The sequence below is a fragment of the Schistocerca piceifrons genome, chromosome 6 (assembly GCF_021461385.2).
Source record: "Schistocerca piceifrons isolate TAMUIC-IGC-003096 chromosome 6, iqSchPice1.1, whole genome shotgun sequence".
Lineage (NCBI taxonomy): Eukaryota > Metazoa > Arthropoda > Insecta > Orthoptera > Acrididae > Schistocerca > Schistocerca piceifrons.
The window spans coordinates 541,202,784-541,226,068 of NC_060143.1; the positions used below are offsets into that span (position 1 = coordinate 541,202,784).

A 23,285-nucleotide genomic window follows, 5' to 3' on the forward strand; every position below is an offset into this window, starting at 1 on the left:
GACAACATTCCATTAGAACTACTGACAACCTTGGGAGAGCCAGTCCTGACGAAACTCTACCATCTGGTGAGCCAGATGTATGAGACAGGCGACATACCCTCAGACTTCAAGAAGAATATAATAATCCCAATCCCAAAAAAAGCAGGTGTTGACAGATGTGAAAATTACCGAACTATCAGTTTAATAAGTCACAGCTGCAAAATACTAACGGGAATTCTTTACAGACAAATGGAAAAACTGATAGAAGCCGACCTGGGGGAAGATCAGTTTGGATTCCGTAGAAATATTGGAACACGTGAGGCAATACTGACCCTACGACTTATCTTAGAAGAAAGATTAAGGAAAGGCAAACCTACGTTTCTAGCATTTGTAGACTTAGAGAAAGCTTTTGACAATGTTGATTGGAATACTCTCTTTCAAATTCTTAAGGTGGCAGGGGTAAAATACAGAGATCGAAAGGCTATTTACAATTTGTACAGAAAGCAGATGGCAGTTATAAGAGTAGAGGGGTATGAAAGGGAAGCAGTGGTTGGGAAGGGAGTGAGACAGGGTTGTAGCCTATCCCCGATGTTATTCAATCTGTATATTGAGCAAACAATAAAGTAAACAAAAGAAAAGTTCGGAGTAGGTATTAAAATCCATGGAGAAGAAATAAAAACTTTGAGGTTCGCCGATGACATTGTAATTCTGTCAGAGACAGCAAAGGACTTGGAAGAGCACTTGAATCGAATGGACAGTGTCTTGAAAGGAGGGTGTAAGATGAACATCAACAAAAGCAAAACGAGGATAATGGAATGTAGTCGAATTAAGTCGGGTGATGCTGAGGGAATTAGATTAGGAAATGAGACACTTAAAGTAGTAAAGGAGTTTTGCTATTGGGGAGCAAAATAACTGATGATGGTCGAAGTAGAGAGGATATAAAATGTAGACTGGCAATGGCAAGGAAAGCGTTTCTGAAGAAGAGAAATTTGTTAACATCGAGTATTGATTTAAGCGTCACAAAGTCTTTTCTCAAAGTATTTGTATGGAGTGTAGCCATGTATGGAAGTGAAACGTGGACGATAAATAGTTTAGACAAGAAGAGAATAGAAGCTTTCGAAATGTGGCGCTACAGAATAATGCTGAAGATTAGATTGGTAGATCACATAACTAATGAGGAGGTGTTGATAGGATTGGGGAGGACAGAAGTTTGTGGCACAACTTGACTAGAAGAAGGGATCGGTTGGTAGGACATGTTCTGAGACATCGAGGGATCACCAATTTAGTATTGGAGGGCAGCGTGGAGGGTAAAAATCGTAGAGGGAGACCAAGAGATGAGTACACTAAGCAGATTGAGAAGGATGTGGGTTGCAGTAGGTACTGGGAGATGAAGAAGCTTGCACAGGATAGAGTAGCATGGAGAGCTGCATCAAACCAGTCTCAGGAGTGAAGACCACAACAACAACAACAACAACAACAACAACAGAGAAGGGCAGCATGAATGGTCACATTCTTGTTTGCCCCTTGGGAGAGTGCCAAGGAGACGCTGAAAGAACTGAACTGGCACACAGTAATGAATGGTCACATTCTTGTTTGCCCCTTGGGAGAGTGCCAAGGAGGTGCTGAATGAACTGAACTGGCACACAGTAAACTATCTTACGTAATTAGTTTCTTCATGTTTGGGCCCACGGCCTCAATATAATTTCTGAATGATAAAACTATTTCACACATTCACTGTAGGTTTTCAAATTCTTCATACAAGGTGACATTTATTTTATCATGTATTACGTTGCATTAATGGCCAGTTCCGGCCTATTGCCATTTTCGGATGTCTGTAATAACAAAACCAAGAAATAAAAGGTAAATCACTAAATTAACATCACTACACTTTGTGTATTATAATTACTAGATACTTGTCCACCCAACACACACACACACACACACACACACACACACACTAGACACTTGTCCCCCTAAAACACACGTGCACGCACTCACTGAAAATATCTACATATAGTTATGCATGAAGGAACACAATTTGTAAAATGGCATGTAATTAAAATGCTGTTGACAAATTGCTTCTAAGTCCTTGGCTCACATATTTACCATAGCAGCACAGCATGTCCTTTCACTTCCACTGACATAAACACAATTGTTTAACAATTGAACAATTGTTATAAAAATAAAAAAATGGGAACAGGTAAAGTTCAAGGAGTATGCTCAGACAGTGACATTTTCCAAAGGGGTCAATGTATACCAGCAGACCACTAGTTGTCTGACCACAGTATTGCATGCATTATGTGCTTGTCATTATTCTTAATTAGAAATCTTACATAGTGGAAGCTAAAATTGTTTATAATAATGTTAGTACATTTAGTGTGACATCACCAGCCATTCACACATGGTGAGGAAACAGTCAACAATATGAACGCCTTTCATTGTCGGCAGCAGCATATGAACAATGTATTTAGTACATACTGCAGTCTGGGTTTAGCAACCTTTCTGCTAGCATCACAGTGCAGCTTGTGATCATGCATTTTTCTAAACTTGTGTCCACACAGTGTTTTTTGTGAGTGCAAATTTTAATAACCTTCGTAGAAATGTCCGTAAAGAAGCTGCAACAAGACAACCAAAAGAGTATACAATGATCTTAGAAATTAAATGTGGAATCATTGAAAAACACAAACGTGGTGAGAGTGTTGGTGATTTAGCACACACATACAATTGGTCTACATAAACTATTTTCACTACCATCAAGGAAAGGGCAAGATTAAGGAGATAGATGCTACAAAGGGAGTGACAAGAATATCTAAACAATGGTTTTGAATTCTGGACCACGTCGAAAGGTTGTTCCTTATATGGATAAATGAAAAGCAATTGCAAGGCAACACTATTAACGAGAACATCATTTGTGATAAGGCAAAAACAATTCTCACCGACCTCATTAAGAAGATGCCAGGATGATCAGCAGCTGAAGAAGTTTTTAAGGGAAGCCTTCAGTGGTTTGAGAAGTTTAAGAGAAGAACCAGCATCCACAGCGTTGCGAGGCATGGCAAAGCAGCCAGCTCTGACACAAAGGCAGTGGAGAACATCATCAGCAGCTGATTTTTAATTGTGAAAAGATGTGTCTATTCTGGAAAAAGGTACCGAAGTGTCCATGTCAAGATGATCAAAAAAGTGTCGGAAGGGGAGAACCCTCCCTTCTGTTTGGAAGAAGTTTTGGTAAGAGTGTGTTGTCGAATGTGACTCTGAGGCGTTTTGAGTCAGTACCTGTGGAGCCTACAGTCAATGAGATTGTGTCTTTAGTCAAGAGCATGGGACTAGAAGTGGATAACAACGATATTGATGGGTTTGTGGAAGATCACAGCCAAGAAATGACCATCAAAGAGCTTATGGAGTTGCAATGTATTTTGCAGCAGGAAATTGTGGAGAGGCATTCTTCGGAGGTCGAGGTGGTAACAGCAAAGCGGTCTTCTTCTGGCGCAATAAGAGAAATTTTAAAAGCGAGGGAATTGGTTGTAGTGTACTTTGAAAATCATCATCCAATGAAGAAGTGGCTATGCTCGCTTCTAATTTATTTCATGATAATGCTGTGTTGAATTTTCACCAAGTGTTGAAGTATTGGCAGAAATAAATGACTACAGGTAGCTTCCTAGTAAAAAGGAATTAGTTATGCATCATGAATAATAAAGCACATAATACACTGTATGTATAATTTTCTTTGAATAAATTACATGAATAAGATAAAACTTTTAGTACTTTTTCTGTGTGGAATGCATTATCATATTTTACATTAATTTACATGGGATAAATTGTTTCACTTAATGAGTGTTTTGCACTGCAAGAATCTGGAACAAATTACGTTTGCTATGCGAGGTTCCACTGTATTCACAATAATGTCACCACTATAATGAACTATAATGGTCATTATTACAAGAAACAAAGAGTTTGTAAAATTTTCATATGCCATTACAGTAAAAAGCAGTTCCTCTGGCCAAAGTTTCTTCCAAACAGAAGGGAGAGTTCTTCTGGTAACACCTTCTGATGCCTTTTCGATCATCTTGATGCAGACAAGGATGCTGAAGTGATACTTCCAAAACTTGTGGTACTTATGGTAGTTTAAAATACACATTAACATCACTAATATAATATAACAGACACTACCACATTAAAAACACTGTGGCTCTGCAACAATACCAGATGCCATGACATTAAAAGTAGACTTTCACATTCATTGGTTCATATGGAACTTAAAATGTAACTAAAGTTGTCCAAAAACCTCCTGGTCCCTCCTCCCCCTCCCCCGCAAATTTGTCTGCTCATTTAGTATTTGTGATAGCTGCTTTTTCAGATGCTTTATATTTTCATTTCCTCCAAAATATTCCTGGTTTCTCCCTCAACAGTATTATGTAAATTTTATAATTTTTTGTTTATATACAGTGGTGGTTTTACAAGTCTGGTAAAAACTCAACAAAAAATGTTTGTTTCATAAACAACTTACATTACTTCTTGACTTCATCTCCTTTCAGGGTTATACACTTGGTCCATAAATCCTCCAGATTTTTCATACACTGGAAGAATAGGTTCTGTCAAACTGCAGGACACTCATTGACTGCTACCACTTCCTCATTTGACGAAAATTTCATTCTAGCAAGCCGAAGTTTCAAGTTAGGGAACAGCAAGAAGTCACCGGGGGTAAGTCTGGTCAACAGTGTGGATGGGGAACCAATTCAAAGCACTTGACTGCCATTTTAACTCTGATGTGTAATGGGAGAACCATGTTTCATCTATTGTCACAAATCGGTGCAAAATGTCTTGCAGATTACAATTGAAGGTCACCAGACACTGTGCTGAAATGTTGTGCTTGATGCCCTTCCAGTTGACTGTGAGCAATAGCGGCACCCACCTTGCACACAGCTTATTCATTGTCATCTCTCTGTGTACGATATTATGACCTAACTCATATGCTTACAATCTCTGCAATGTCATGATTTTTATTCAGTGGTCATTCTTTAACCACAGCATCGATTCTGTCAATGGTACATTTGTCGTAACCTCAATAGGATGGCAGGAGCGCACTTCGTCTTCGGTGCTTGTCCAACCATGTTTAAATTCATTAATCCAAAAGTAAATGGTCATCAACGATGGTGCACAGTCCAGGAACTTCATCCAATTCTGTTTTGATCTGTGCGGCAGTCCAAGCCTTCAAATGAAAATGTTTAATAACAGTATGAAACTGTTTTCTTCATTTTCAATCACAGACTACACACTGACCAATTCAGATGGCTGTCAACAATGAACTGTACACTGCATATTGTTGAAACTCTTTATATGATCCTTGGAATAATCAAGTTAATCAACCATGAAGCATAAAAAAAATATTCCATCCTTTCATGGAAATTTACTAGATTTATCAAATCGTTCTTGTATAATGAGGAATGGCTGATTCCTCTTAGATACATGACATATGTGGATGAGTTATTCTCATTCTATCTGACATGCTCATCAAAACTTCTCCCCATTTGGCCAATATAAAACTTCTTGCAGTCCCTACAATTTATTTTATGAGAGGCAGTCAAATGAAAATGAGGCAGAAGGAAAAAAGTAAGTAAACTGTTTATTATTTCAAAAGTAATCACCATAACCACTAATGCATTTATTACACTCTTGAACAAGACAGTCAATGCCTTCATTGAAAAATGTTTGCAGCTGCTTACAGAAGCACGACTGTACCCACGTGTGCACCTTTTCATCCACAGCAAATCAATTGCTATGAATATATTTCTTCAGGGCAGGAAATTGCATGGGGAGAGATTAAGTATGTATGGAGGATATGCTAAGTCTTTCAAGTGAAGCTTCTGCAGCGTATGCTAAACAATCTTGGCAACATGTGGTCCCATCCAGATCGCATAAGAACTTATTTGGGGTACAATTAATACCTGGGCCTGCTCTGGGGCAGTCCTTGCTCAGCTGTTATTAAGTACTGTGTCACAATACCAGAGAAGGAAAGTTGCTACTCACCATATAGCGGAGATGCTGAGTCGCGATAGACACAATAAAGAGATTCACACAATTAAAGCTTTCGGCCATTAAGGCCTTTGTAAGCAGTACACACACACGCACACACACAAACGCAACTTGCACACACATCTGCAGTCTCAGAGAGCTGAGACCACACTGCAAACAGCAGCACCAGTGCATGACGGGAGTGGCGACTGGGTGGGGGTAAGGAGGACATCTTTGCTATCTGGATTGAAGGTGAGGACACCTTATTCACATTCCTCCAGAACCTCAGCAACTTCTCCCGCATTTGCTTCTCCTGGTCCTACTCAACCCAACAAGCCACCTTTCTAGATGTTGACCTTCACCTCAGAGATGGCTACATCAGTACCTCCGTCCATATCAAACCTACTAACCACCAGCAGTACCTCCACATCGACAGCTGCCACCCTTTCCATACCAAGAAGTCCCTTCCGTACAGCCTATCCACCCATGGTCGTCGCATCTGCAGTGACGAGCAGTCCCTCTCAAAATATACCGAGGGTCTCACTGAAGCCTTCAATGACCGTAATTATCCTCCTATCCTTGTACAAAAACAAATCTCTCGTGCCTTATCTTTCCGGTCTCCCACCACCTCCCAAAGTCCCACAGTCCGGCTACAGAGGAGCACCCCCCTCGTAACTCAGTACCATCCAGGACTGGAGCAACTGAATTACATTCTCCGCCAGGGTTTCGATTACCTCTCATCATGCCCTGAAATGAGAAATGTCCTGCCCACTATCCTTCTCACCCCTCCTACTGTGGTATTCCGCTGTCCACCGAACCTACACAATATACTCATCCATCTTTACACAACCCCTGCTCCCAATCCCTTACGTCATGGCTCATACCCCTGTAATAGACATAGGTGCAAGACCTGTCCCACCACCACCACCTACTCCAGTCCGATCACTAACATCACCTATCCCATTAAAGGCAGGGCTTCGTGTGAAACCAGTCATGTGATTTACAAGCTAAGCTGCAACCACTGTGCTGCATTCTATGTAGGCATGACAATCAACAAGCTATCTGTCTCCATGAACGGCCACTGACAAACTGTGGCCAAAAAACAAGTGGACCACCCTGTTGCTGAACACACTGCCAAACATGATATCCCTGATCTCAATGACTGCTTCACAGCCTGTGCCATATGGATCCTTCCCACCAGCACCAGCTTTTCTGAATTGCACAAGTGGGAACTTTCCCTGCAATACATCCTACGTTCCCGTAACCCTCCTGGCCTCAGCCTTCGTTAGTCACTGTCCTCACCCATCCAGCCCCCTCCCTGTTCCCATTCCAGTACTACACAGCCATCATTTCACCGCCACACCCAGTCTTTTTAATTTCTTTTTATTTCTCTCCTTTCCGCGACTTACCCCCTCCCCCCTCCACACCTTCACGCCTGCCCTCTGTCTAAGCTGCAACACTTCACTGTCTCCCACTCCCACCATACTATCCCTCCCCCTCCCCGCCCCAGCCTCCTCCTTGCCCCCACCCAGTCGCCACTCCCATCATGCACTGGTGCTGCTGTTCACAGTGTGGTCTCAGCTCTCTAAGACTGCAGATGTGTGTGCAAGTTGTGTGCGTGTGCGTGTGTGCGTGTGTCTACTGCTGGCAAAGGCCTGAACGGCCGAAAGCTTTAATTGTGTGAATCTTTTTATTGTGCCTATTGCGACTCAGCATCTCCATTATATGGTGAGTAGCAACTTTCCTTCTGTGGTACCGTTACATTCCATCCTGGATTTTCCATTGTTTGATTTAAGTACTGTGTCAGTAATATTTCTTAAATCAGTAGAAACACTGCCATCTCTTCCTTCTGTAACCCTTTTTGTGTAGCCTTACACATGTCAACATCTATAATCCACTTAACTACCAATTCTTACATATGTAGCCTCATCTGAATAGTGCTCTTTCAGTGTTTAAACTTTTAAGTGGATGGTAACTTCCTAACGTTTGGACAACATTGATGAAGCAGTTACCCTGCGAAACACCTCACACTACTCGCTTCCCGCCTACAGAAATGGTGAGCAGGCAAAACATACTGTGCTGTGAAAAACAAATAACTGTCCATCTTTCACTGCTGGGCTGCAATGGCAGAAGGCAAGATATTGGCTTGTATGATCTTCCTAAGACACTGGATGTTGTTGCCTATTCTGGTAGGTGATAATTTGTTATATTATTGTGTTTTCTGTTTGTGCTGTATGAAACCCCGACACGCAGTTATGAACGTGATACAGTTACCACTGATGCCTCATGTCATCATGAATTTATGCAACACTATGGGCTGACAACATACTACTACTTTCAGAAATGTTTACCCCTCCACATAGCATGATCCCTCTTCCCTACTTGAGGAAGGAACTAAAAGTTCCAAAAAATAGCTTTCTGTACTTGTGTGTGTTTTGTGAGCAGTACTTGGAAATTTTCCCTCTTACATGGATATACCAGCCAGCCACTGTGACACCTTTTAATTTCATACTTTTCACAATTAAGAAATAATGCACTAACATTGCAAAACTTTATTAGAGGCAAATTTCCAATATTTCAGTTATTTCTACTATTTTATTTCATTCTAATTTTAGATGAAGAGACCAATGCCTTGTCAATTCACATGCCTTCACAAAATAATAATTACTTCAAGCACCTTGCCACCAATTTTCATTGTTCAAAACATCTTTCTGAGAACAGCCCTTTCTTTACAATTTCAGAACATCCTAGAAGTTTTGTGCCATGAACATTACGACTTTATTGCAATTATAAAAGCAGCTGAACTGCTGGGAGATAAAGTACAGGAATGTGAGAAGTTTCTGCGAGTCCCATGTTTAACAGTGACTGTACCTTAATATATAAAAAATGCAGCAAGACTGCAGGAGAAGGCAGGTTCTAGTTTTGTTATAAAATACTAGACTGGATTATACAAGAGAAAACAATGAGAAAATATACACAATAGCTTTATGTAACTTGCCTATCGAGATTTGTTGAGTTGAATGGCTAGTGTCTTGAAGTGAGATCATAACATCAACACCAAGAAGAGTAAAAAAAAGACTGAATGGAATGTGGTCAAATCAAATCAGATAATGCTGCGAGAATTGCACACTGAAATTAACTGTTGACTTTTGCAATTTGGGGAATAAAATAGCTGACAATGTTATAAAGCTTTTCGTCTGGAATGTAACCTTATACAGAAATGAAATGTGGATGATAAACACTTTAGGAAAGAAGAGAGTAGAAGGTTTTGAAATATGGTGTTGCATAAGAATGAAGATTAGGCGGGTAGATTGAATAACTCATGAAGATAACTAAATGAAATTGCTGATAAAAGTAATTTATGGGACAATTTGGCCAAAAGTAGGGGTTAGTTGATAGAACATACCCTGAGTTATCAAGGAATAGTGAATTTTATTATGGAGAAAAGTATGGAGGATAAAAATTGTTTTTGTTTGAGTTGCCTCCAGTGGCCCTCCAACATAGTTAGTGGAGCAAATAACATGACAACTTTTGACCAAGTTTGCTGCCATACCTGTCTTTTTTTCAATATATTGAGCAATCTTGTCAGTTCCTCCATTTAACCTTTTAGTAACTGTTTATGTGATTTTTTTCCAAATTTATGAAACTCAGTTTGCTCTATGATAACTTGAGTGTGCACTTGTGCACAAGTTGACTAAGCCCTCCCCTCAACCACACAAATGAGCGGCGCACCTGCGCCGACACACACACACACACACACACACACACACACACACACACACACACACACACACAGAGAGAGAGAGAGAGAGTGTCAATTCTTTATTAGTAGATCTGCGGTGCACTATATGAAAATGTGATCAAAGTTTTTCACACTGTAAGTACACTGTACATACCTCAATGGGCAAATCCAGCAATTCTGCCATTCTTTTCAGACTTATCCTAGTGTAATACTTTGCCATTACTCTGATATTCTGCAAAATAAGGAAAGAAAAAAAACGTAGATTTTTTAAACAATATTATTATTTAATTTCATTTCAAACTTTTAATTCAATTCAGTCATGTCACAGCAGATAAGAACTATAGTCAACAACAGAGGCTGGGTATCATCAAAGTGAGGGAAGGACAATGAAAAAATTGAGGGAATGAGGGTGGTAGGGAGAGGGGGGGGGGAAGGGAGGGGGGGGGGGGAGGATATTGGTATATCTACATCTCCTCCGACCCCCAGCTTTAAAATGTAATCAAGCTAGAGATGTGTTTAAAATAAAAAAACAGAATTTGTTATAGTCTGGTGATGGCATTCTAAGCTGGGAACAACTTACCTAAATTAGTTAATATTATAGAACATACTTTTCCTTTATAAGCAGAATATGGAATATAGAATCTGTTTATCCAAAGTAAACTGGTAAAATACAGATGTAAATGACAACTAGACAAGACAGTTTATTATCTTACATGCTCAACAACACGGCTCTTCAAATCTTGCCACCTCTTCTGTCCTTGTTCCGAGTCAGCAGTGAACACAGACGTGGGCTTACTTTGTGGCGAGCCTTGCCTCAACTCCTTTTCATAGATCTCGCAAAGGCCAGACCATTTGATCAACTCTGGATTTGTGAACAGGCGAAGTAGCTCCCTGTATATCAACAGAAACATGAACAATGATCATGAGACCTTGCTCTGTTGTTTGATGTCAATTTGATGAAAATGTAAATGCAAATTTAATTTCTTACTAAGGTTTGTGGCAAGAAATGGTTCAAATCAGACATGTTTGCATCATATATCCTATTATAATTTACCCAAAAAATAACTGAAGGTGAAGGATTAGTTAAGAATCTTTGTGTTATGTTTGATGACATTTGACGGATCGTTTCAGTTCTGTAGCGTTAACTCCACCGAAGTTAAGTTTTATTTTAATTTACTTCTAAGGAGTCTGTAAATCAGACACATTCTGAGCATGCAGAACACTTTGTAGAACATCAAACATTTCCTGGAACCATAAATTTCCATAACTTTAAGTCATCAGATTGTTTTGAGAACTTTGATGGGAGGAGGATGAGCAGTGATGTGAAGGCTACTTTGAAATGTAAGTTAAGGAATAAATTGGCAAACTTTGTGAGAGAAGAAACTTTTATTCCATCAAATGTAACTTCTAAATATTCTAGTTTGTTGTACTCTGGGACAATCATTGTCCTAAACACAACAAAACATGACGTTACTCTACAATTTACGTATCCTTCAGGACCTTTGCCATTATTCCATAGGCCAAAATCAGAATATATTTACCCTGTTCCCAGTCCTCACATGCTTGCTGTAGTTAAATGTTCAAAGACCTCAACCGCAAAAATTTGCCAATTTTCAGAGGAGTCGATCTACTCTATGCAGAAAAAAAATATTACCTTTGGAAATTCTGTCTACTGTATGTAACAATGTTTAAAAATTCTATTAACCTGAAATTTTTAAAAAATACTGTTGATTGAGCCTGTTTCTTTTATAAATTTAATTGCTTAGAATTTCTGTTAGGTCAAAAGTATATTATTTGGAGCACTTGGAGTTTCAAAAATTTATTTTAGATTCTCAAGGAGGGGGGGGGGAATGCTATTATTTGTTAGAAAAACAAATAATAACAAAGTAATAAAAACTGCATTATTTTTATTTCCCCAAGTGATAGCTGATGCTTTGAGGATTACTTAAAAATCTATTTCATTCTGTGTGTTTTTCAATGTAATGGTAAACCAGACTTCTTGCAAAATAAAATATTGTATATTCACTTTCCAAAGAGCCATTCTTCAGTGTTGTTGATACACACTGTTTCGACATGAGTCCAATGGCCTCAGTTGGTAGCAACAGCTGTTTAAGCAAGTCTTTGTGCTCGTAAAAAGCAGCAGATGTACTTTAACACATAGGGATCGAGATCACAGTAATATTATACGAGGGACACTCCAAAAGAAATGCACACTATTTTTGTAAAACTACAGTTTTCATTCTGCACTAGTGAAAGTTTTACAGAGTGTAGATACATCCTTCCCGCTTGTTTTTAAACTTAGTTCAACCTGTTCCCGTGAGTGGTGCCGTCACAGCATGTCTTCAAGATGGCTGCTACACTTTATGTTCGTCAGAAGCAACGTGGTGTCATAGAATTCCTGTGCTGTGAAAACGAGACAGTGGGAAACATCCACAAAGATTGAAAAAGGTGTATGGAGATGCTGCTGTTGATCGCAATACAGTTAGTCGGTGGGCAAGCAGGTTATGTGATGAAAGCGGGCATGGCAATATTGAGGATTGTCCTCGCAGCGGCAGGCCTCGTACTGCACACACTCCAGACAATGTGCAGAGAATTAATGAATTGGTGACTGCTGACAGACGCATTACAGTGAATGAACTGTCACGCTACGTTGGGATAGGGGAAGGAAGTGTTTGCAGAATACTTGAAGTGTTGGCGTTAAAAAAGGTTTGTGCCAGCTGGGTTCCCAGGATGAAGACAGTGGCTCACAAAGAAACAAGGAAAACAATATGCAGCGAACTTTTGGAACAGTACGAGAATGGTGGCGATGAATTTCCTGGAAGAATTGTGACAGGTGATGAAACGTGGCTCCATCATTTTTCACCAGAGACGAAGAGGCAATCAATGGAGTGGCATCATACAAATTCACCCAAGAGAGAGAGGGAAAAAAAACACCTTCTGCTGGAAAAGTTATGGCTACGGTGTTTTTCGATTCCGAAGGACTCTTGCTTGTGGACGTCATGCCAAGTGGAACCACTATAAATTTTGATGCATACGTGATGACACTGAAGAAACTTCAAGCTCGACTGAGTCGTGTTCAACCACATCGACAAAAGCAGGATGTTTTGCTGTTGCATGACAATGCACGGGCACATGTCAGTCAAAGAACCATGGAAGCGATCACAAAATTCGGATGGACAACACTGAAACACCCGCCTTAACAGTGCTGACCTGGCTCCATGTGACTATCATCTCTTTGGGAAACTGGAAGACTCTCTTCGTCGAACAAGGTTTGAAGATGGTGACTCCCTTGTGCATGCTGCCAAACAGTGGCTCCAACAGGTTGGTCCAGAATTTTACAGTGCTGGCGTACAGGCACTGGTTCCAAGATAGCGTAAGGCAGTTGAGAGGGATGGAAATTATGTGGAGAAAGGAAAATATCATTCCTAAAGGATGTATCTACACACAGTAAAACTTTCAAACATATCGAATAAAAGATGGATTTAAAATAAAATAGTGTGCATTTCTTTTGGAGTGACCCTTGTATATGTATTTGAAATTGGTTAAAATCAGATATATCCACTGAAAATACTCTTTGCTACAAAATATGTACCAGTTACTGCACAAATGAAATTTGTTATTAAAGGTACTTAAAAGCTACTTATTACTACTAAAAATACTTATAGTTTTAGATCAGATGTTTCGTTTCACTCATTTAAACATTGTGAGTGGTAGCATTTTTTGCCTGATTCCACTTACACCTGGAAATGTCATCTGCTTTCACGTTTATTAGTAGTTGCAAATACGAATGTCAAATGTCATTAATACATCTAAAGCACCTTCAAACACTGTGGGCAGATGACATTAAAATCAAATCTAGCTTAGGGTGATGGACATAAAATTTACTAACACTGAATACATTACCAATGACTTCTTTATTTTTAATTTTGCAGAAAATATCTACATCCAGTCACCTAAACATTACATACAGATTTACTCTAGGCTATCCATTTCATTTGCGTGGTAACTAACACAGTCATCATCCTGAATTGTTCCAATTCATCATCACTCGAGCGAGTTGTGGCCATGTTAATTATTACATCACCAATGGTAACTTGTATGATGGCACTGTTCATACAGTACTCAGTTTCTCATCTTGTTACCTTATTACAGTACCCACACTAGTCTTAAGCAGTAACACTTTTCTGAAGGGAGCATCTGTGTGCTTTTGTAGGATTTCAATGAATATGTCCCCAGTCACACTACATTCTCTAAAATATCTTTAAACTTTTGCCTACGCAAGTTCAACTGCATTGAGATCACAATTGTACAATGGTAAGCAGACAACTTTATTGCCTAGACTTTAAGCCAATTTCGTCAATGACGAAAATTTTCTCCACTTGTTGGTGCAATTCAATCAGGGGGAAGAGAGCCCCTTTTTTCATACTGCCATCACAGTTGATTCTCCTCTCCTGTAGCCACTCCATCACAATCTTTTTTATTGGTGCCTTGTCAAGATGACTGATGTTACAGAGCTCACTCTCCGCGACAGTCACCCACTGTGGAAGAACGTTTGGCAAAAATAATTCCTGAAACCATTTCTCGAAGTTCATGGAATTCAATGGGCTTTGGTAGTCTCCTTTGACAGATTTACTATAGACCTGACGCTAAGCTTCTCAGATAAAACCATTTTTGAAACCTACACTTGCAAATACAAGTAATTTTGAAGCAATGTAGGATCAGGTTACTATCTAACCAAGTCTCACGAAGGTAAAAAATATTGTTACCTGTTTCACAAATCCCTTTCATTTCCACAAGGAATCGGGAACGCCAGTCTTATTTCTCTCATTGACTAGGACTGCTAAATAAAAGAATTACTGAAAGTCTCCTCCTCCTCCTCCTCCTCCTCTTCCCCTTTCTTGGAGTTCCTGGAGTTCTCCAGAATGAGTATTAGTAAACTTCAAGAGTTTCTTTAAGCTGGACACATTTTTTCCAGTGTACACAGCAGCAGGTGTAGCAGTTTGTTCTGCTGTTTGTCCGAGTTGCGGCATTTAACAACATTCATCATCATTTTGCAAGCTCGGCTAAGACTCGCTGCTCTCTTTCCATGAACAGGAATGGAGGGAGTTGACGGTGTCACAGTCAATGAGGCAGCACCAGACTCATTAATTTTAACATATAGAAATTGAATATGAAGTCACAACACATTAAATTAACCTGTAAACAGTATGGCTATGAAAATATCAAAAGTAGTGGTAGTGGACAGAAATGAGTGAATATCATTACAAATAAATACATAATCTTTCAACATATGTTGTTGTTGTTGCTGTCTTCAGTCCTGAGACTGGTTTGATGCAGCTCTCCATGCTACTCTATCCTGTGCAATCTTCTTCATCTCCCAGTACTTACTGCAACCTACATCCTTCTGAATCTGCTTAGTGTATTCATCTCTTGGTCTCCCTCTACGATTTTTACCCTCCACGCTGCCCTCCAATGCTAAATTTGTGATCCCTTGATGCCTCAGAACATGTCCTACCAAACGGACCCTTCTTCTTGTCAAGTTGTGACACAAACTCCTCATCTCCCCAATTCTATTCAATACCTCCTCATTAGTTACGCGATCTACCCATCTAATCTTCAGAATTCTTCTGTAGCACCACATTTCGAAAGATTCTATTCTCTTCATGTCCAAACTATTTATCGCCCATGCTTCACTTCCATACATGGCTACATTCCATACAAATACTTTCAGAAACGACTTCCTGACACTTAAATCAATACTCGATGTTAACAAATTTTTCTGCTTCAGAAACGCTTTCCTTGCCATTGCCAGTCTACATTTTATATCCTCTCTACTTCTACCACAACCTGTTATTTTGCTCCCCAAATAGCAAAACTCCTTTACTACTTTAAGTGTCTCATTTCCTAATTTAATTCCCTCAGCATCACCCTACTTAATTCGACTGCATTCCATTATCCTCATTTTGCTTTTGTTGATGTTCATCTTATATCCTCCTTTCAAGACACTGTCCATTCCGTTCAACTGCTCTTCCAAGTCCTTTTATGTCTCTGACAGAATTACAATGTCATCGGCAAACCTCGAGATTTTAATTTCTTCTCCATGGATTTTAATACCTACTCCGAATTTTTCTTTTGTTCCCTTCACTGCTTGCTCAATATACAGATTGAGTAACATCGGGGACAGCATCATCTCTCCCATTTCATCTTCATCTACATCCTCTTCCATTTCCATAATATTGTCCTCAAGTAAATCGCCCTTGTATAGACCCTCTATACAGGGTGATACAAAAAGGTATGGCCAAACTTTCAGGAAACATTCCTCACACACAAAGAAAGAAAATATGTTATGTGGACATGTGTCCGTAAACGCTTACTTTCCATGTTAGAGCTCATTTTATTACTTCTCTTCAAATCACATTAATCATGGAATGGAAACACACAGCAACAGAACGTACCGGCGTGACTTCACTTTGTTACAGGAAATGTTCAAAATGTCCTCCGTTAGCGAGGATACACGCATCCACCCTCCGGCGCATGGAATCGCTGATGCAGCCCTGGAGAATGGCGTATTGCATCACAGCCGTCCACAATACGAGCACGAAGAGTCTCTACATTTGGTACCGGGGTTGCATAGACTAGAGCTTTCAAATGCCCCCATAAATGAAAGTCAAGAGGGTTGAGGTCAGGAGAGCGTGGAGGCCATGGAATCGGTCCGCCTCTACCAATCCATCGGTCACCGAATCTGTTGTTGAGAAGCGTACGAACACTTCGACTGAAATGTGCAGGAACTCCATCGCGCATGAACCACATGTTGTGTCGTACTTGTAAAGGCACATGTTCTAGCAGCACAGGTAGAGTATCCCGTATGAAATCATGATAACTTGTTCCATTGAGCGTAGGTGGACGAAACTAAAATGAGCTCTAACATGGAAATTAAGCGTTTCCAGACACATGTCCACATAACATCTTTTCTTTAGTTGTGTGTGAGGAATGTTTCCCGGAATTTTGGCCGTACCTTTTTGTAACACCCTGTATACTCCTTCCACCTTTCTGCTTTCGCTTCTTTGCTTAGAACTGGGTTTCCATCTGAGCTCTTGATATTCATACAAGTGGTTCTCTTTTCTCCAAAGATCTCTTTAATTTTCCTGTAGGCAGTATCTATCTTACCCCTAGTGAGATAAGCCTCTACATCCTTACATTTGTCCTCTAGCCATCCCTGCTTACCCATTTTGCACTTCCTGTCAATCTCATTTTTGAAACGTTTGTATTCCTTTTTGCCTTCTTCATTTACTGAATTTTTATATTTTCTCCTTTAATCAATTAAATTCAATATTTCTTCTGCTACCCAAGGATTTCTACTAGCCCTTGTCTTTTTACCTACTTGATCCTCTGCCGCCGTCACTACTTCACCCCTCAGAGCTACCCACTCTTCTTCTACTGTATTTCTTTCCCCCATTCCTGTCAATTGTTCCCTTATGCTCTCCCTGAAACTCTGTACAACCTCTGGTTTAGTCAGTTTATCCAGGTCCCATCTCCTTAAATTCCCACCTTTTTACAGTTTCTTCAGTTTTAATCTACAGTTCATAACCAATAGATTGTGGTCAGAGTCCACCTCTGCCCCTGGAAATGTCTTACAATTTAAAACCTGATTCCTAAATCTCTGTCTTACCATTATATAATCTACCTGATACCTTCTAGTATCTCCAGGATTCTTCCATGTACACAACCTTCTTTTACGATTCTTGAACTAAGTGTTGGCTATGATTAAGTTATGCTCTGTGCAAAATTCTACCAGACGGCTTCCTCTTTCATTTCTCTCCCCCAATCCATATTCACCCACTATGTTTCCTTCAATCTTTTTTCCTACTCTCTAATTCCAGTCACCCATGACTATTAAATTTTCATCTCCCTTCACTACCTGAATAATTTCTTTTATCTCATCATCCTGGAGATACTAGAAGGTATCAGATAGATTATATAATGGTAAGACAGAGATTTAGGAACCAGGTTTTAAATTGTAAGACATTTCCAGGGGCAGATGTGGACTCTGACCACAATCTATCGGTTATGAACTGTAGATTAAAACTGAAGAAACTGCAAAAAGGTGGGAATTTAAGGAGATGGGACCTGGATAAACTGACTAAACCAGAGGTTGTACAGAGTTTCAGGAAGAGCATAAGGGAACAATTGACAGGAATGGGGGATAGAAATACGGTAGAAGAAGAATGGGTAGCTCTGAGGGATGAAGTAGTGAAGGCAGCATAGGATCAAGTAGGTAAAAAGACGAGGGCTAGTAGAAATCCTTGGGTAACAGAAGAAATATTGAATTTAACTGATGAAAGGAGAAAATATAAAAATGCAGTAAATGAAGCAGGCAAAAAGGAATACAAACGTCTCAAAAATGAGATCGACAGGAAGTGCAAAAATGACTAAGCAGGGATGGCTAGAGGACAAATGTAAGGATATAGAGGCTTATCTCATTAGGGGTAAGACAGATACTGCCTACAGGAAAATTAAAGAGACCTTTGGAGAAAAGAGAGCCACTTGTATGAATATCAAGAGCTCAGATGGAAACCCAGTTCTAAGCAAAGAAGAGAAAGCAGAAAGGTGGAAGGAGTATATAGAGGGTCTATACAAGGGCGATGTACTTGAGGACAATATTATGGAAATGGAAGAGTATATAGATGAAGATGAAATGGGAGATACGATACTGCGTGAAGAGTTTGACAGAGCACTGAAAGACCTGAGTCGAAACAAGGCCCCGGGAGTAGACAACATTCCATTGGAACTACTGACGGCCTTGGGAGAGCCAGTCCTGACAAAACTCTACCATCTGCTGAGCAAGATGTATGAGACAGGCGAAATACCCTCAGACTTCAAGAAAAATATAATAATTCCAATCCCAAAGTCAGCAGGTGTTGACAGATGTGAAAATTACCGAACTATTAGTTTGATAAGTCACAGCTGCAAAATACTAACACGAATTCTTTACAGACGAATGGAAAAACTGGTAGAAGCCGACCTTGGCGAAGATCAGTTTGGATTCCATAGAAATATTGGAACACGTGAGGCAATACTGATTCTACTACTTATCTTAGAAGAAGGATTAAGGAAAGGCAAACCTACGTTTCTAGCATTTGTAGACTTAGAGAAAGCTTTCGACGATGTTGACTGGAATACTCTCTTTCAAATTCTGAAGGTGGCAGGGGTAAAATACAGGGAGCGAAAGGCTATTTACAATTTGTACAGAAACCAGATGGCAGTTATAAGAGTTGATGGGCATGAAAGGGAAGCAGTGGTTGGGAAGGAAGTAAGACAGGGTTGTAGCCTGTCCCCGATGCTATTCAATCTGTATATTGAACAAGCAGTGAAGGAAACAAAAGAAAAATTCGGAGTAGGTATTAAAGTCCATGGAGAAGAAATAAAAACGTTGAGGTTTGCCAATGACATTGTAATTCTGTCAGAGACAGCAAAGGACTTGGAAGAGCAATTGAACGGAATGGACAGTGTCTTGAAAGGAGGATATAAGATGAACATCAACAAAAGCAAAACGAGGATAATGGAATGTAGTTGAATTAAGTCGGGTGATACTGAGGGAATTAGATTAGGAAATGAGACACTTAAAGCAGTAAAGGAGTTTTGCTATTTGGGGAGCAAAATAACTGATGATGGTCGAAGTAGAGAGGACATAAAATATAGACTGGCAATGGCAAGGAAAGCGTTTCTGAAGAAGAGAAATTTGTTAACATCGAGTATAGATTTAGGTGTCAGGAAGTTGTTTCTGAAAGTATTTGTATGGACTGTAGCCATGTATGGAAGTGAAACATGGACGATAAATAGTTTGGATAAGAAGAGAATAGAATCTTTCGAAATGTGGTGCTACAGAAGAATGCTGAAGATTAGATGGGTAGATCACATAACTAATGAGGAGGTATTGAATAGAATTGGGGAGAAGAGGAGTTTGTGGAACAGCTTGACTAGAAGAAGGGATCGGTTGGTGGGACATGTTCTGAGGCATCAAGGGATCACCAATTTAGTACTGGAGGGCAGTGTGGAGGGTAAGAATCGTAGAGGGAGACCAAGAGATGTACACACTTAGCAGATTCAGAAGGACGTATCCTGCAGTAGGTAATGGGAGATGAAGAAGCTTGCACAGGATAGAGTAGCATGGAGAGCTGCATCAAACCAGTCTCAGGACTGAAGACAACAACAACAAACAACAACAACAACAACAACATCTCATCATACATTTCATCAATTTCTTCATCATCTGCAGAGCCAGTTGGCATATAAACTTGTACTACTGTAGTAGGCATGGGTTTCATGTCTATCTTGGCCACAATAATGTGTTCACTATGCTGTTTGTAGTAGCTTACCCGCACTCCTATTTTTTTTATTCATTATTAAACCTACTCCTGCATTACCTCTATTTGATTTTGTATTTATAACCCTGTATTCACCTGACCAAAAGTCTTGTCCCTCCTGCCACCGAACTTCACTAATTCCCACTATAACTTTAACCTATCCATTTCCCTTTTTAAATTTTCTAACCTACCTGCCCGATTAAAGGATCTGACATTCCACGCCCCGATCCGTAGAATGCCAGTTTTCTTTCTCCTGAGAAAATGACATCCTCTTGAGTAGTCGCCGCCCGGAGATCCGAATGGGGGACTATTTTACCTCCGGAATATTTTACCCAAGAGGACGTCATCATCATTTAAGCATATAGTAAAGCCGCATGCCCTCGGGAAAAATTACGGCTGTAGTTTCCCCTTGCTTTCAGCTGTTCGCAGTACCATCACAGCAAGGCCGTTTTGGTTAGTGTTACAAGGTCAGATCAGTCAATCATCCAGACTGTTGCCCCTGCAACTATATCGAAACCAATTCTTGATAGTTGCCGTGCCATGGCTCCTTTCTTCTACAATCCTCATATTGTAGAGCAGGCATGACAAACCTTTAGTGACCCACAAGTCAGATTCACATCCTTTTTTAAGCTCAGGGACTGCCTCGCCACATAATGCTACAGCAGCGCTCAAAACGCATTAAGTCAAAACCATAGTGTCCAAGATGATAATGTTTATAGGGTGATGCGCTGATATAAATGGCACACCTTCCCTGACATGCTACAACAACAAATTATGCTTCAAAAAGCATGTTTTATAGAGTATGTTCATTTTGTGTTCACCACATCTTCAGATATCTACACTCATTACATGTTGTGAACACTGTTTACTTATGACGGTTGACAACAGATGTCTCAAGAACTTCCACTGTAAAATTCTGCAATGCCATTAGTACAGAAACAATGTTCGTTACCTGAAATAAATGTAAATATCTGAAGGTGGGATGTTAGGCACCTTCAATGTCATCACCAAAAACAGTTGTCTATAAAAGCAACTGGTTGCAGCCAATTCATTATAAATTATCTTCAGTTTCAATAGTTGCAGTGTTCTAATACATTCACAGTGGACAAGAATTATTTACTAATGTTAATATAAGAAAGAATGGAAAAAAAAAACATGGCACAGTCAACAAATAATAGGAGTACCTCTGTAAATTTCTTTATGGGTCAGTTTCCCAACCGTCCCATAAAGAACAGAATTTTTAAATTTAACATTGAATTGAGGAAGTATGACTTTTTGTATCTCTGGAAGTTATTGCAGGAGAGATCTGAAACTTTACTCATATTAACTTACTAATAGAAAGTTTTAGAGCATAAAATTTCATTTTCTAGCTGCTTTCCAATATCTTACAAATTGAGGGCGAAGCTGACGATATTTGTAAAAAATGCCAAAAATGGGAAAAAGAAAGTCTTCTGCAAACTCTTTAAAGTCTTCATAAGAAAGGTCATGTTCTAAATCATCTAAAAACCTAGATTTAGTTTTGCAGTGTGAGCATATAAGGCCCACATCATATTAAAAAATTAGATTTGGTTTTGCAATGCAAGCATATAAGGCCCTAAAGAACAATGGCAAGGTAGAGGTGCATTTAAAATATGTCCATATCCCACTGCTACTCAACTATGACAACTTTTATTGCATTCTACAATTATGTAGTACTCTCTGGGGAAGTTAATATCCAAAGTCCTGATGGCTAGGATGTGAGATCAAGTAAAGAAAAAAATGTGTAAATGTGCTGAAATGGTCCATGATGGCTTAACTGCTGCTGGTTTGTCTTCAAGTGAGAAAGCCAGCACTTCTATCACCAAAGGGCCACTCCCGATAGCTGTGCAACAGCAGCTATGGTGTGTTTCTTTACCACAGATTCCCATGCCTGATAAGAGTTTCTTTACACATAATTCTAAGCCTGATTATATATTTCTTGATGTGTCAGAGGACAAAACTATAAGAGGTATCTTTTAGGAGACTTCCACTGAGTAGAAGGATACTTTAATAAGCCTTATGCATCCACATGACACAGCACCTTCATTTTATTGACCCTCAAGGGGTGACAAGGGATGTGTTCTGAAACAGCACATTATTGCAGTTATTCCAGCACCCTCAGTACTGTCATCCGGCTGGCTGTATAATTTTCTTCATGAAACTCAACAGCACATTAATGAAACTTGTATAAAATTCACTTATGTTGAAGGAAATATAAGCTTAGGATCCTAAGAGAGACCTCTTCTAACTTTGTCCACTGGCACTTCAAGCAATGTATTATCACGCTTGGGATTCCATGTCAAGAAACCCTAATCAAGATTGGAAACCTGTGATAAAGAAATCAATTGGCAGCTGCCGTTGCACAGCTATCGAATATGGGCCCTATGGCAATGAGGATGCTAGCTTTCTCACTTCAAAACAAATAAGCTGTGGTTAAGCGACAATGGAGCATTGCAACACATTTAGACAATTCTTAATCAGTTCAAATAAACTGCAAACTATGCTATACTTTAAACTGTAATTAAACTATCATGTCAAAGGCATTGCACAATAAAAAGACATACTCTAAATTCTCTACATCCTTGACCAAAAAATGTCAGGTAGACTGGTATGAACTTACCCACAACTTAAACAATGTGGTAGTTTATAAGATATGAGTTGCAGCTAGTATGAAATAATTTTACTACCATTACACCCAGAGCCTTGGTAAAGCACAGACAAATTTTGAAGCTTATTACTAGTTGGATTCTGTTGTTATCACGGCAGAAAAACAGGTTGAAAAATGGCATGATGAATTGTGACAAAACAACCTTCCCCCCCCCCCCCCCCCCCCCCCTTCTGACTGTCTCATTCCCTAACCATCAGGGCTGTTGAGATCCAGTCATGCATGGTGACATCAGTTTATAAACCACCAAATGCTGAGTTCAAGTTCATAGAATGCCCCAATTTTCAATCTCAGCAATAAAGCCAGTCACTGATGACTTAAACTGCCATAGCACATCTTGGGGTTTCCGGAGACTAATCAGAGTGGACAATATTGTGAACACTGGGCTAAACAGATGGAGGGTTGATGTTAATACATGAGCAGAAGTTGCCATCCTTCTTTAACAGTGGGACATGGCACGGACAATATAACCCTGACAACGCATTTGTTAGTGACCATATTGCCCAGAAGG

The 23,285-nt window shown here is 39.7% G+C and overlaps 1 protein-coding gene across 1 annotated transcript in view; it reads right to left on the bottom strand.

Moving 5' to 3' along the window:
- Positions 1-23,285, bottom strand: part of LOC124802592 (26S proteasome non-ATPase regulatory subunit 12) — an 83,704-nt gene that overhangs the window by 10,890 nt on the left and 49,529 nt on the right. The window contains exons 7-8 of the mRNA XM_047263470.1: positions 10,441-10,618; positions 9,882-9,959 (exon numbers count right to left, since the gene is read on the bottom strand). Of these exons, the coding sequence (XP_047119426.1) occupies positions 9,882-9,959; positions 10,441-10,618 (256 nt within the window). The remainder of the gene's footprint in view (positions 1-9,881; positions 9,960-10,440; positions 10,619-23,285) is intronic.